Consider the following 15595-nt stretch of genomic DNA (forward strand, 5'->3'; position numbering starts at 1 on the left):
CTGCTTACTTGTGCCTTAATTTCTAAGCATTTATGACACCCTTTAGGGACATGCGAAGACTATTATACTAAAAAGGTGTATATCGCCCTCTAAAATGTCAGTTTTCCTATTATAGTGGTCTTTTTTTTTTTTTCTTTCCTAGAAGTGCATCCAGGTGGCTCTTGCAACTCATAACCCTCATTCTACTGGTTTTCCCTAAAGACACATTTATTATGTTTATTAATGTCTCTGTGGACTACTGTTTCTGGTGTGCTTTATATTTACATGTAAATTTTGTTCTCCAAAATGTCTCTTATTTACTGTCATTATACATGTTTTTTATAATCTGCTTCCAAAAGGAAAAGTGAAGCCTACAGATTACGTGCTTAATGACCAGGAGACCAATGGCTCTACCTAGAAATAGAAGAAATCTGCTGTTCCACAGATGAAAATGAAAAGCATACCATTAAAAGCTACAGGGGGTTTCCCACCCTCCCACGGTTATTTGATACTTTCAGGGTGTATTTAACCACCCTACTGGTATCTGGAGCCCTGGGGGAGCAGTAGTTAAGAGCTATGCCTGCTAACCAAAAGGTTGGCAGTTCGAATCCACCAGCTAGCTGCTCCTTGGAAACCCTATGGGGTAGTTCTACTCTGTCCTATAGAGTTGTTATGAGTTGGAATTGACTCCATGGCAATGGGTTTGAGTTTAGTTTGGGTATTGTTATCTCAGAGTCTGAGCTGAAAGGAATTTATAGGTTCCTCCTTTTATAGATAAGAAAATAGACTCAGAAAAGGTACTTATACAAAGTTAGTTACATACCTTGCTACAGTTGTTCAAGGAGCCCTGATGGCACAATGGTCAAGCTCTCAGCTGCTAACTGAAAGGTCGGTGGTTTGAACCCACTAGTGGCTCACAGGAGAAAAGACCTGGCAATCAGCTGCCATAAAGATTACAACCTGGAAAACCCTATGGGGCAGTTCTACTCTGTCCTTTAGGGTTGCTATGGGTCGGCATCGACTTGCTGACACAGAAAAACAGTTCTTTGGTGAACCTGACATAAACATGGGCTCATAGAAAGTCCATAGTGAAAACCTAGTTTCCAAATAGCTATTCACTCACGTTTTATTATTTTTTTTGAAGATGAAATTTTCCAAGATGCAAAATCATTTCTAAGTCTCCACATAAAAGGTTTTTAATATTCATTCTCAAACATTTACTTAGTTCCCGCCATGTGCAAGGCACTGCATCAGGTGGGTCGTCTAAAATATACTATACAAGGGAATGAAAGATAATTTCTGGTTTAAAAAGCCAAATTATGAAAATGTAATATTTATTATGCACTTGTAAGATAAAAGGCACTCCCTGGTGCATCACCTCCACAAGCTTTACACCTCCGTAAAATTTTGTGGTTTGCTCAGCTGATGCGAGCGTGATGCTAATGAGATCCGGGTCAGGAGTTTAATTCTTGACAGCTTCGCATCAGGAATGTTAATTCTGGCCGACTGCGCCTGGGCTCCAATAAGTTAGTTCTAGGATTGAGGGGAATGTGGCTGTGGAGCTGATGGTGGGCAGCCAGACAGCCATACAGGACCAGTGAGTGGATACAAGAGACAGGAAATGGGGGTGTACAGGCAGGCTCCCAGAATTCTTCCCCCCACAGGGGACACCAACCATCGAGGGGGATTGAGACATGGGGCATTGGATGCGGGGCTGCAACTACAGCAGAATTGGCTTGAGGGGAGTAATCTTTCCCATTTCTGAGGTTTCTTTCTATGCATGGGGAGCTCAAATAGCATAACACTCCCGGCCTTTCTCAGTGCTTTTTACTTTAGAAAGAGTAAAAAAAAAACAGTTGCTCTTAAGTTTACTCCAACTCATGTGTGTCAGAGTAGAACTGTGCTCCGGAGGGTTTTCAAGGACTGATTTTTGGGAAGCAGACAGCCAGGCCTTTCTTCCGACACACTTCTGGGTGGACTAAAACCTCCAACCTTTTGGTTAGCAGCTGATCGTGTTAACTGTTTACACCACCCAGGGACTCCTTCTGCTCCAGCAAGAGTGACCTATTTGCCTTGTCAATTTGGGGAAAACGAATTGAGCATGCTGGCTTCTTCCTTTTACCTTGTGGGAGCTAGCTGCCTGCAAGGAGCATGCATGCATTCTATGTGTCCCTTCAGGCAAAGCTTGCAACAGCCCAACACTCCTGTGCTGGATTCATCTGCCTGATCCTGGTCAGAAATAGGAAGACTGTTTGCCTATAGATACAGGCTGCTTCCTCCAACCTAGACCTTATCCGTCGTACAGGTGGTATCTTGGTCCTGCATATTCTTAGGCCTTATTTCTCAGTTGTTTAAGAACTTAGGTGGTGATTTATTGGGTACCCCCTTGGAGACTCCTCAAAGATATATGATGTCTAAACTCTGGTTGCTGAAGCCCTGGAAGGAGCATTTTTATTAGACTTTGTTGTTTCTGGTGCTCTGACAGTATTTGGCAACATACGTCAATTACCTGAATTGCTGTTGTTTATGAAGCAAAGGCCACAGGATGCTTCATCTCTGTGTCTCCATTGCCCAGCACAGGTCCTAGTAAACATACTAAATATAAATGGAGCAAAGAAGACCAGTAAAGCAGCCAGGAACCCAAGCTGGAGGCCAAGATCAAAGGTAAAGGCAGGGAGATTATCAAATGTGGGAGAGCATGTGAGAGGGGACTACACTATTGAGTGCCACTATTCAAGTATTCAGGAGCACTGCTCAAGTCTAGGACCAGCTCAGCAAAACTGACATTCAGTACAAGATTCACGCAGCCAAACAGGCCAGCTCACTAAAGAACAGCTCCAGCGTTGCTTGGGCAGAATGGGACTGCTCTCAAATGGCAACGTCCTGGAAAATTTTCAGGTGACCCAGAAATTAAAGCTCAGGGTCCCCAGGAGCCCTCATAGCCATAGCCTACACTTATATTTTTAGCCAACCGTTCAAAAAAACCTGTGTATGTTTGAACAAAAGTACAGGGGTAGCTCCTCCGGACATTTAGTAGAGTAACTATTAGGGCTTGTGGTTTAAGTAAGTTGTGTTAGCAGGCATGGGCTGTCAGTAAAGTTGTAGTTGTGTAATATAGGATGACGCTTGGCCCTTTCAGACCATCACTGAGGAGAGTGAATATTTCACTTCTCTTGTGCCCTCACTCTGCCCCTCCCCTCTGAGGTGGATTAGGAAGAAACTTGACCTCGGTTTCCGAGGAGAAGCAGAGCCTGGGTCAGGAGGGTCTTTTCGATGTCTGCCTGAGAGTCAGGGTGAATTCTGAATGATGCCTGAGCTCACAGCCAGCTTCCACAAAACAAATCGTCTGTCGTCTCTTGGAGCTTCTTCCCTGAGGACAACAATGGCAGTCTATTTACTGGTTTCCGTTGTTATGAAGTGACCATCCTGCAGAAGTAGGGCTGTTGCCCTTAGCTACACATTTCTTTGTGGGTGTAATCTTGAATCACACAGTACCAAATCAGTAGCCAGGCGAGGCACAGGCCCTGGTGAAATATTTTCCTAGCATTAGCCTCCTTTGATAAGACAGGTTGTGGTGAACTCAGCTTAGAAATCAAAGGCAGGGCTGACTTCGTTTTAATCCTGTCCTCTTCCCTCACAAGTAGGGCTTTGCTTATTTTTATTCTGCTCTTCTGAGGTGTGCCAGTTAAAATAATATGTCCTCAGTCATCTCATTCCTGATTGTTCCCACATCTCAGGGTTGTTGTGAGGACTGCAGGGCCTCCTGTACGCGAGCGCGCAATATACGGTGGGCAGGGCTGTTACTAAATGTGGGAGAACACATAAGAGCCTTGGTGGTGCAGTGGTTCACAGCTTGGCTGCTAACCAAAAGGTCGGCAGTTCAAATCTACCAGCCAGTCCTTGGAAACTCTGTGGGGCAATTCCACTCTGTCCTATGGGGTTGCTATGAGTCGGAATCAACTCACTGACAATGGGCTTGGTTTTAGTGCTGTTATAATTATGGTGGGGGTGGTTGTTACTATACTCATCCTGTTACCAGAATAAGGTTCTTGCCTCTCACTGGTCAAGAATGAGCAGGTAAGGCACGTAGTTTTCCACACGAGCACAGCTTTATTGAAGAGGCTTGCAAGCGGAGAAGGGGAGGGCCTAGCTTACCCTTCATCTCACAGGACAAAAGACAGGTGCGAGCTTTTTAAAAGTTCTTGGGAAAAGATTCATGTTTATTCATAGGCACTGGTAGGGATATGTTAACTAAGGTGCACGGGCCTGCAGCAGCTTTCCAAGATGGCTCCTGTCCTGGAGGCCTCTGGGATTCGTAGCAGGACTTATTAGGGGGCTCCTGCTGCAGCCCCTCACTGCCCCTGGTGGAAGGCCACACAGCGGTCACAGGTGGATGTTCTGCGCATGTCCCTGGGCCTGGTTTTCTCCAGCTGCTTCTAAAAGGCAACTTTAAAGAAGTTTGTGGGCTATTTTTAGATACTGTGCTGCATTGTTCTGGGGGAATGGCTTTGTTTCTGTGCCCTGGCCCATTTCTTGTTACTTTATTTGCAGATTTGGGGGCCCCTCTGTTCCTTGTGTTACCAAGTCTCTAGGTTCCACACCCAACCCCCTACTACCTCCCTGATAGTATATTTTTCTTTTACTTGCTTCTCCTCTAACCACACCAGTCTCTTCACTGTTTTTCAAACAAGCACCCTCTGATCTCAGGGCCTTTGCTCCCCGTCTTAATTCTGGAGGAGAAAAGAGTGCTATGTGTCTTCAGATAGTGAATGTTATTTGGTTGCTGTTGTTGTTCCCTTCCGTTCCATTCCATTGGTTCCAGAGATTAGATATTTATTTTCAGGCTAATTGCTGAGTACACTTCTATTTTGAATTTCATGGGCTATCTTCCGGCACAGTTAACTCTACGATCCCTTGTTTCATATCTTGTCTTCCATTTGGACAGTAATCTGCAAGTTTGGGTATTTATTTTCCACATACATATACTCTTAATTTCTGCAACATTCCATCACATGCCACTAGGGTCCTGGGGGAGGGGGTGTCTTTGTGTGTCTCGTACCCTGAATCCATTTGCAGTCTTCTCTTTTTTTTAAGGTGCTTTTTCAAACGCACCCCATGTGTGCTGACATTTGAAAAGGCTGTAAAATTAAAGCTATGTCATTATGAATACGATGAAAAAGGTTTTGACAACTTTTGGTGGCATTTAATTCAAGTTAAACTCTTCTCATTCAAAATAATAAGCATAATGTTACTTATTATGCAAACGAGGTGGCAAGGTAGATGTTTTCCATCCTGCTGCGTTCACTGGGGATTAATACACAAGCCGAGCAGGAGGGGGCGGAGTTCAACCTGGGGATTTGAATAAGGGCGGAGCTTTAGGAAGGATGATTAGGCTGGAGCTCTGTTGTCCGATATGGGCCACTCTCCACATGAGGTTATTTAAATCAATTAAAACGAAATAAAAGTAAAATTCCATTTCTCAGTCATATTAGCTATAATTCATATGCTCAATAGCCACATGCGGCTGGTGGCTGCTGTACCGAGGAGAAGATATAGAACATTTCTATCACTGCAGAAAATTCGATGAGACACTGCTGCTAACCACTGGAGGACCCCCTGGGTAGTGCTAATAGCTTGCGCCCCACCAGTGACCTAAAGATTGGGGGTTGAAACCCACGCATCAGTGCCGTGGAAGAAATCTGCTCCTGTAAAGACGACAGCCAAGAAAATCCTATGGAGCAGTCCTACTCTGTCACATGGGGTTGCTATGAGTTGGAATCACCTTGCCAGCAACAGGTTTGGCTAAGCACAGAAAGGTTAGAACAGAGCTAAGGATGCTGTAGATTCCTGTTGTAAACTGGAGCCTTAATCCTCCAGCAAGGTTCTCAGGGTGATGTAGACCTATGAAGATCCAAGAGGTGAAGGAGTCAGGATCAGGTTGCTGGTCGAGTGGCAGCTTGGCGTCTCAGAGATACACTGGAGCAGTGCTTCACAAACTGAGTGTGTATACACATCACCTGGGGATCCTGTTCAGGTGCAGTAGATCTGGGGTGGGGTCTGAGAGTCAGCATTGCTACCTGGTGCCTAGGTGACGCTGCTACTGTTGATCCATGGACTGCATTTTTTGAGTTGCAAGGAGCGAAAGCCCTAACAGCAGCTCTCTGGTTTACAGTAACATCCCTGGAGATGGCTAACTAACCCGAGGAAGGAACCCTTAGTCAATGTGGGCTGCTGCTCGGGTACATTTTGTAGCCACCTGAAGTCATTTCACCCCAAGTCCTGTTGCAGAGAGCACAAGCCGCTGTAATGAAGAGAAAAAAAAAAAAAAAAAAGTCAGAAAATACCAAGCATACTGATGCGAATCTGATAATTGGGACAGTAATCTAATTTACCTTTCCAGGTACTCCATTTTTGCAGATTAAGGAACAATTTTTTTTTTTTTTTAACTAACACAGGATAAACTGAAGCTCCATGGAAACACCAATTTGCATACATAAAAACTCCGTCTATCGAAATGTTTGTCAACTGTCTGCACAACCGCCGTCACCTAGGGGAACTTCTACACAGTACCAGCGAGATTTCACCCTCAGAGATTTTGATGTAATTGACCTGGTAGGGGCGGGGGCTCGAGCATCACTATTTTTTAAACACTCCCCCGGTGGTTCTAATACACAGCCATAGAGGATTTTTACCATAGCCAAACAAAACCAAACCCGTTAATGCCGAGTTGATTCCAAATCATAACGACCCTATAGGTCAGAGTAGAACTGCCCCATACAGTTTCCAAGGAGCACCTGGTGCATTCGAACTGCCGACTTTTTGGTGAGCAGCCATAGCTCTTAACCAGTACGCCACCAGGGCTTCCCTACATCAGCCCTCATAGCAGCGCTCCTTAAAGTTTAGCAAGCATCACAACCACGTCTTGTTAAACCTTACATTACCGGGCCCCACCCCCAGAATTTCTGATCCTCTAAGTGTGGGGCGAGGCCCGAGAATTTGCATTTCTAACATTCCGGGTGATGCTGACGCTGCTGGTCCGGGGGCCTCACTCGGAGAATCACTGATTCTCCAGCGTGCCTGCACACCTAGTGAGGCTGAAAAACTACTGATGCCTAGATCCTGCCCCCCTGAGATTCTGATTTAATTCCTCTAGACAACGGGGACTTAAAAGAAACTCCCCAAGTGATTAGAACTTGAGGAGCATTGATAGGACTGAAGCAAGTCTACCAGGTCCCAGAAAGAGAAGCGCTGGCATCACCGGAGAGCTTGTTAGAAACAGGTTCTCAGGCTCCATCCCAGACCTGCTGATCATAACCCGCATTTCAATAACATTCTCCAGGTGACTTGATGTACTTTAAAGGTGAGCACTACTGTACTCATAAAAAGAAAAAAGAAAACCAAGCCCACTGCCATGAAGTCTATCTGACTCATAGCAACCCTATAGGTCAGAGCAGAACCACCCCAGAGGGTTTTGTAGGAGCGGCTGGTGGATGTGAACTGCCGACCTTTTGGTTAGCAGCTGAACGCTTAACCACTGCACCACCAGGGCTCTACTGTACTCGATAGCCTTTTAAAATAACACTTTATTGATCTCTGCATGTAAGCACATTAAAAAAATCAGCAACTTCTGATAGTTCCTAAAAATACTGGGGCGTAAAATTTAGTCCCTAACAACTAACAACAAAAAAAAAAACAAATGTGTTGCCATCCAGTAGATTTCAACTTATGCCAACCTATGTATTACAGGGTAGGACTCCTCCATAGGGTTTTCTGGGCTTTAGTCTTTATAGGGGAGCCCCTGGGTGGCACAAACAGTTAAGCAGAAAGACTGGCAGTTCGAAACCACCCAGAGGTGACTAGGAAGACAAGCCTGGTAGTCTGCTTCTGAAAGATCACAGCCTTGAAAACCTGATGGAGCAGCTCTACTCTGCACACATGGGGTCTCCAGGAGTGGAACGGACTTGAACAACATCTTTACGCAGCAGATTGCCAGCCAGGCCTTTCTTCCGAGGAGCTGCTGGGTTGGTTCGAACTGCCCACTTTTAGGTTAGTACCCAACTCCATTGCCATCGAGTTGATTCTGACTCCTAGTGATCCTAAATGGCAGAGTAGAACTGCCCCAGAGGCTTTCCAAGGAGTGGTTGGTGGATTCAAACTGCAGACCTTTTGGTTAGCAGCCAAGCGCTTTAATCACTGCACCACCAGGGCTCCTTAATTTAGTCCATTCTTACTCCAAACTATCGAAACTTTAGTAGAGTGTCACCGCATAGATAGAAACTTGGTGATTTTTGCTAGCATTGTAATAAAAGACATCCATAATCCCAGCAGAGTACAACTGTGGGCTTTCAAGTCACAAGCAGAGGTTAAGAATAACGAAGCTTTTCGTAATTAGTTCCACATATTTGCATAAAGTTTATTATTCATGATAAACTGCTCTTCTCTTTTTAGGTTCATGTCTTCTGATTTTAGAAAATGCACACTTGTTACTCTTTACCAGAGATACACAACATAGACACATTCTTAATTTATGTACCCTTTATTATGCAACACTAAGATCCTGGGGGGAGTAATATAAGGTCATGAGAAAAAAAAGTTGCTAAGATTGTGTTTTCCTAATAAGCCTTTTTGGGTAGCATTTTAGGCGGGAAGACAATTATAATGTAGAAAGGCCAACCACGTGATGCATTAGAGAGCTGTGTTTCTCAAACTTCAGTGTGCACAGGGATCACCTGGAGAGCTTATTAAAATGCAATGTCTGATTCAGGTTGTGGCTGAGACTCTGCATTTCTAACAGACAGGTGTTGGGATGCTACTGGTCCACAGACCAAACATTGAGTGACACGGGGTTAGAGAACTCCCCCAGGACACCTTTTTGTACAGTCTCATCTCAATGGCTCCAAAAAGCCAGCAGTCTGGTATAAACACCGGAAAGGGTAAATTTGTTGAAAGTGCTGATTTGCTGTTTTGAATTATCTGCGAAAGACAGCAAAAGGACAAAATTATTCAAAGACCTGTTATTAATGGAAAGTTAATAGAGAAATGAAGAGCGGTTTATGGCAACAGCAAAAGAGTAACTCAAATACCTCAGATGACTACCAGGGACAAATTTTCTAAAATGTTGCAAGCTGTCTGCATGCTTGAAGTAGCAATTTACATGTATAATTAGGTGCAATCAACAGTTTTGAAATGTAATATATTTTCTGAGTCCATATTTACTTGACAGATGCGTAAAAAAGTCTGTCCCTAAAAAACAAGAGGGATAGAAGGAAACATATTTGCACGTAACAATAGGTATCTTAAAAGCATATGTCTAAATTTAGGACAAATTTAGTTGAAGTATTGTATCTTTATTTTGATGTTCATTTAAACATTCAAAGAAGTTCGCAAACACATTTTAGAAGTAACAAGCATGAAAGAAAAATATTCCAGTCACTATTCCGGCGCCTGTCTGAGCTAACATGGGATTCTTATTTCTACATCACAGAAAGAAAACCTGTCAAACTCAAAACTTCACAGAACACCACTGACTTTCTCCGTGCCTTCAGAAGGGGCTATATTACTTCATTACTTGAAGATACTAAATACCCTTTGTTGTTGTCAGCTACCACCAAGTTGGCCTTGCACTCAGGCACAATGGGATTGGACGATTGTGATTCCTAGGATTTACATTGGCTGATTTAGAACCTATTTAAATAAAAAAAAAAATTAAATTAGTAATTTCTTTTCCCTAAAGATCCTCAGATGTGTGCTCATAACATCTTACGGTTCTCTGTATGACAGACATTTTTGGGCGCTCACTATGTACCAGGCACTCTGTTACCACACAAATCATGTGATTCATTACAAAAATCCTCTAAGAATTGTTGTTTATTGCCCTGTAATGGAGAGGAAGTGCAGGGTAAGTAAACTCAAAGGCACACAGTTCAACATGTATTTTCTTGGCTGGTGCATTATTACATAAAGGGTCATAATGTCACTTAAAAAATGGTGAATCTCAGACTAAAGCAAGCTCACCTTATTTTTCACATGTTCCCAATTTACAAAAAGAATTTGAAATCCAGTTTTTAGAAATTTTGAAGAAGGAATTGAGGCCAAAAATGTGTAATTTGGTCACCAAACCTTTTCCTTTCCAAAGGCATATTTGGACTGAATTACTTCAGATTGGCTGTCTACACTGATTAAATTAAAGTGGCAATTAATCTCTGTCGTACTAATGTCTTCTTCTGTAACTGCAACTACTGGGCAGTGTCTCTTGATATGGTCAAGTTGTCTTTAAGTTAATATAAAACAGAAATGAGATGAACAATACAATTCCCCAGTTTCATGAGTTATCTGCGATACATTATATTTTAGGGGAAAAAAGCCACCTTCTGCTAAGAAACACATGAGTTCATTTATCTGCTGATCCATTTGGGGGCATTATGGAACTCAAAGCCCAGAACAATAGGCTGTATTTAATATTAAACAGGTTCTTAATAGCTCGCTATTTCTCTCCATGGCTGCTGGAAGGTCCTTTCCGGACGTGCAGAGTTGCACTAACAGTCCCCATGAAGTTGTAAGCTGCTCCCCAGGACCAAGTGGTGTTAAATTTAGAAGTCATGCAGATCACCTGACTGACGGTGAGCCCCGACTTAAGAATTTCCAAGTCTACCCTGGCCATCTATAGCTCTATAACTATACATCTACACCTAGGCGCAGCTGGCCGCCTGCCCCCCGGGCCGCCCCCGGAGCTCCTGGAGACTCGCCCTGCTGAGGACGCCCTTCCAGCACCGGAGAGCTCTCGGCACCGGAGAGGCGGCGCCCAGCTGGCGCCCACCCCGGGGCCCATTGCAGTAGATGCCTGGCAGCAACTTCTCGCTTCTCCCTCCTCCTCCCCCATCGACCCTCGGCTGCCGACCTTTAAGCCCAACTCGGGCGCGCAGCGAGCCTCGGGTCCCTGCCAGCCACGCGGGGCCCCACGCCCTCCCGGTTGCAACCGGCGATCCGGCGGGGGGCAAGGGTAGGTGGATTCTCTGCCCAGAATTTGCGGCTGGCTTCTCCTTTGGACTCCAGCTCCCCAGTGCAGGCTGTGTGGCGCGGAGCAGGCGGAGGAGTGGGCGCCCTGGGAGTCCCCCGCGGGTGCACCAGGGAGGCTGACCTCGGAGACACGCTTGGCCGCGGGAGGGAGGAAGGGAGGGAAGGGGACTGGGGCCAGCGTGCAGCTGGGGGTCGCCTGGGGCTGGGGGTGGGCGCATCAGCCACCAGCCCTCCGCAGGCTCCTCTGCCTCCCATCCTCGCCGCCACCGCCTTGCACAGGTCGGAAAATCCTCCTTTTCCGCGGGTCCTCGGCGTTGGGGAGGGGGCTAGGGTGAGGGTCGGCGCGTGGTCAGGGGGCGGGGATGGTAGGTTTCACTTACACCTGACGTCCCCTCTTCCTGCCAGTCTCCCCCGGCGAATCCCGGCGATCGGGTTGGTTCTTCCAGTAACTTTGTTCCGAAGGTTGGAGGGGAGGGGAAACGCTGAGAGGCCCCAGGAGAGTCTGGAACGCGGCGAGCATCGGGAGGCCTGGCTGGAGAGCAGGTCCCCGGGCGGCCCCGGGGCTGGGCGCGCGGCTGGGAGGCGCCGCCGCCGCCGCCGGGATGCTCTCTGCTTAGCGGGACTGCCGGGGGCGCCTGAAGGCCACCGCTCCAAGGACGCGCGGCCAGCCGCTCGGGGCGCTCCCGGCCCAGACGCCGCCCGTGCCGGAGCCGAGCGGGAGCGGAGCTGCGGGGAGCGCGGGCGCAGGGTGGCAGGAGGGCGGGCGCGCGGGAGGCGGCCCCTCGTCGGCGAGCCATGCGTGCCACGGGCGGCTGAGGAGCCGCCGGGCGCCGCTGCCAAGTCTCCGCTCCGCTTTTGTCTTGCCCTCCAGTGAATGGGAAGATGGAGATGGATGTTGACGGAGTTTCTCCGCGCCCGGAGCCCATCCCCCGCTCCCAGGGGGCCGGCGGAGCCTGCCAGGCGCCGCCACCGCCGCCCCAGCCCCAGCCCCCGCCGCCGCCGCCGCCGCAGCAGCTGGCTCGCGATGAACTGCCCGGCGAGAGTGCAGGCGCTGAGGACAGCGACGACCCCGAGAAGAGACCCAACGGCGAGAAAGGAGACAGCAAGGTAGGTCCACAGTGTTGCCGCTGTGACACCTTTTGAACCAAACCGAGGAGCTCTATACTAGTGGCTGTCACTTGAACCCCTCCGCTCCCCCAGCCCCCTTCCCTCGCTTGTGCTGGGGGAGGGGGGAGATGTGGGGAAGGCGTGAGATCTGAGAGAATCCGTGGGCGATAGTGACTTTCCGAACTGGAAGGCGTGTGCAGAAGTCTGTCCTGGTTTCCGTGTTTAGCGGTGTGTGCAGAGAAAAGTCTTGGTCATGCGGTGCGATGCCCAGAGCAGAGCACAGGACCTCAGGGGAGCAGCGTTGAGAGACTTTTGCTCGCCCTTGCTGTCTAACGGAAGCTTATTTGCATGGTCTAAAGGAAACATATGTGTTCAGGAGTTGCCAAGTGGCTTCTGAGACTCCTTGGAGGGAGGCGACATCAACCTGAGATGACAATAATGGGCGCAAAGTTTGGGTCATTTGCAAAATTGAGAGTGCTGCTTGACCCAGCTCAGGATCCTCCTGCTTGACTGCCAGCCGCCTACCTGGGAGGGCAGGGACCAAGCGCCTGGCAGCAGAGGAGCCTTGCAAGTCTTTGGCAGCCCTGCTGTGTCACTGTAGACCAGGGGATAGCTGTTCCTTACTGTGGAGAGTTCTTCAGGTAATTGGATTCCAGTAAGAAATGGCTCAGATACCATTGTGGGGTTGATGTTTCTTCTGCTGAGAAAATCATAAAATAAGAGGAAATGGAATAGAAAAGAATGCCTTGGTAATATAAGTAGAGCGCACTTATTACAGCTGTGTCTCTGGCTATAGTCTTCTTTTCCGGACACACTTGGAGTTTGTTTTCGTGGAAGCTAGTGTTGTTTAGTTGTGGCTCTATAACGTGCACACGTGTATTTGTTAATACATTTTGAACCTGGCTGCTAATATTGGGGGAAGGTTGGTTCAACAAATCAGAATAATGGAACAAAAGAAGGGTCAGTCGGTATACTTTTTCACTTTTGCTTACTTAAGGAAGTGGACGGGAAAATGAGCACGTCTGCTGGTTAGGGAAGAATTGCATTTTATGAAGTACTCCCTCCTGGAGATGGCTTTGGTGTCTGCTGGAGTTTTCCTAAAGCACTAGTGGATTAAACAAATACCCGGAGCCCAGCGGGATCACATTGAGTGTTGCTGTTTTGTATTTCAAGACAGGATCACTTTACAAGTTGAGATTTGCAAATACTCGAAATTGTTTTGGATTTTGAAACTGAGCTAAGAATTGAGGTTGTTGTTTGTCTACCCAGATCAATGTTGTAATTTAAATGGCAATCTCCCAAGGAACTGGAATTTGCACACACTCTAGACCGGATCAGGGTGTCTTACAAATGCATAGAAGATTTACGTTCTGTAAACTATGATGAATTTTAATATCCTAATATCCGCCACAGCTTTTTCAGTTGCTCTTGATTTCATGAATATTTAATTCTGTTGTGACTGCATATTTACTACTTTAAGTGACGGCCTGCGTCTCTGTTTTATGAAGTAGCCCTAACGGAGCGTCATATTACCTAATTGAACTTTAAGTCTCTTTTGCAAAAATAGATGTGGGGAATAATTAAAATATACAGCCAGTGCTGTTTCCATATGGTGGGTTCACACGCCCTGAGCAGAAGAAATTCCTGCTATCAGCAAAACCCTGGGCTTATTTGTTTCCCTTTGATGCACCAGGCAGGCTGTCTAATGTTCTACGGGCTGTGAGGCATGGGGACTTGGGGGCGCTGGAAATATGACAGGAGGGGAAGAGAGGCCTGAAAGCAGGTTGATTACATTTAGTTAATTAGCATGTGCAGATAATTGAGAATTCCACTGATGTGATTTGCTTTATGTTTGTCTGCAATTTCTTGAGGTGGAAACAAAACACTACTTTCTTCCCTCCAGGTGTTTGCCTTAAAAAATCATCTTTCATCCTTCCTGTGACCCAGAAAGCAGCTGTGTTAACCCTCTGCGTGCCTCTGGTACTCTTCCTGCTGGTTCTCTTAAAGAGTTTTGAGGATGTTTGCTGTGTTTCAGACTTTAATAGCTGCTTTTAGCTTTGATGGATCCTAAGGCAAAGTTATAAATTGATTTTTCTTAGCAAATCTTCTAATGAAAGGCCCTTTCATGAAGTATTCTACCCAAAAGAATAAATAAATGGAAGATGAACTGGGTTAAAAATGAATGTGGTGTTACCAAGCTGTTTTAAGAGAATCATAACAGGGTTTAAAAGCAGTATCGTATACGTGGGATTTATTGGATTATTGTTTTCTTCTCACCCAAGACGAATAAGCATATAAACTGTGAATTCCGAATCATTTATCTGAAATCAGGAGATGCCCCCTAAATGGCATTTTTTCAGATTATGATTTGGGCCATGATTTATTCTCTCATAAATTTACCCCAGGTGTCTCACTGAAAAAGAAATTGGAGCTTAGCGCCAGGCCAGCTTGTCTCCTAAGTTGTAGGTTCATGGTCATACGTCCTCAGAAAGTCTCCAAACGGGAGGTTAGAAAACTGGGCCAGTCAAGGGATTTTTTGCGCCAGAGGTTCATGACGCAACTGGCACTTTCTTTTCCTAGAATAATGATGCCTGATTCCTCTCGAGCAAGTACTGTTGAAGGAAATACTGAAGCAGCCACATTGTAGTCCGAGAATTGCAGAAGACCCTAAATAGGTTATCTGTTCCTCTTTTGTACCAAGAGGAGGTATTAGACCCTTAGAAAAAGTGGTTTCCTGTAATAACATCCGAAGACAATGTGGTGTAACTCTCTTTGGGACTGAGTGAGGTATTTCTGTACCCATTATTTCAAGACCTTCTTCCTCGTACCTGAAGAGAAGATCCTCTAAGCTGGACAAATCTTTTTTATTCTGGTCTTAGAGATGAAGAATAAATGGTCATTGTCCTTGAGAAAACGAGCTGTGGTAGTGCAGTGGTTAAGCACTCGGCTGCTAATCAAAATGTCACTGGTTTGAACCCACCAGTGCCGCCTCAGGAGAAGGATATGGCAGTCTGTTTCCATAAAGATTACAGCCTTGGAAGAAGCCCTATGAGGCAGTTCTACCCTGTCCTATAAGGTTGCTATGAGTTGGAATCTACTCAATGGTGGTGGGTTTGGGTTTTTTTTTTTGGCCCTTGATTAAATGACGTTGAAATCTTTGGAGGTGTTCATGATTCTGGAGTGGATCATTTGCAGAATTTTCTTACAAAGTTTTCCACTGGACCTGAATATTCCGTCTTTTTAGTGCCTTTTAAAACTCTTCTGAAATGCTTTGGTTATGCCAAGTAACTCTTGGCTAGGTATGACGCTTCCTTTGGGAAAGTTAAAAAAAATTTTATTATAATGAGGACCAGTGCTCCAGTGTCTTACTCTGGGTTATCAAGTTAATGATGCAGATATGTGAATTCCTCCTTTGACCCCAGACCAGCCATATATAAATGATTCTTGTCTCCTTCAGCTTCATCTCATTCGTGTTTTCTTGCTCTCCCATATT

General features: G+C 46.0%; 1 protein-coding gene and 1 long non-coding RNA gene across 2 annotated transcripts in view; one reads left to right on the forward strand and one right to left on the reverse strand.

The window, feature by feature from the left end:
- Positions 1 to 10653: 10653 nt before the first annotated feature.
- Positions 10654 to 11936, reverse strand: LOC104846398 (collagen alpha-2(I) chain). The gene is given in 5 exon segments (XM_064277315.1): positions 10654 to 10868; positions 11383 to 11518; positions 11520 to 11677; positions 11680 to 11711; positions 11713 to 11936. Coding segments are annotated over 5 exon segments (750 nt in total). The 5' UTR covers positions 11922 to 11936.
- A 97-nt stretch (positions 11937 to 12033) lies between these two features.
- LOC135228766 (uncharacterized) overlaps positions 12034 to 15595 on the forward strand; it is a 213488-nt gene continuing 209926 nt past the window's right edge. Inside the window, exon 1 of the long non-coding RNA XR_010319600.1 lies at positions 12034 to 12102. This is a non-coding gene — a long non-coding RNA (uncharacterized LOC135228766). The remainder of the gene's footprint in view (positions 12103 to 15595) is intronic.

Source organism: Loxodonta africana, chromosome 27 (assembly GCF_030014295.1).
Source record: "Loxodonta africana isolate mLoxAfr1 chromosome 27, mLoxAfr1.hap2, whole genome shotgun sequence".
NCBI classification, from domain to species: domain Eukaryota; kingdom Metazoa; phylum Chordata; class Mammalia; order Proboscidea; family Elephantidae; genus Loxodonta; species Loxodonta africana.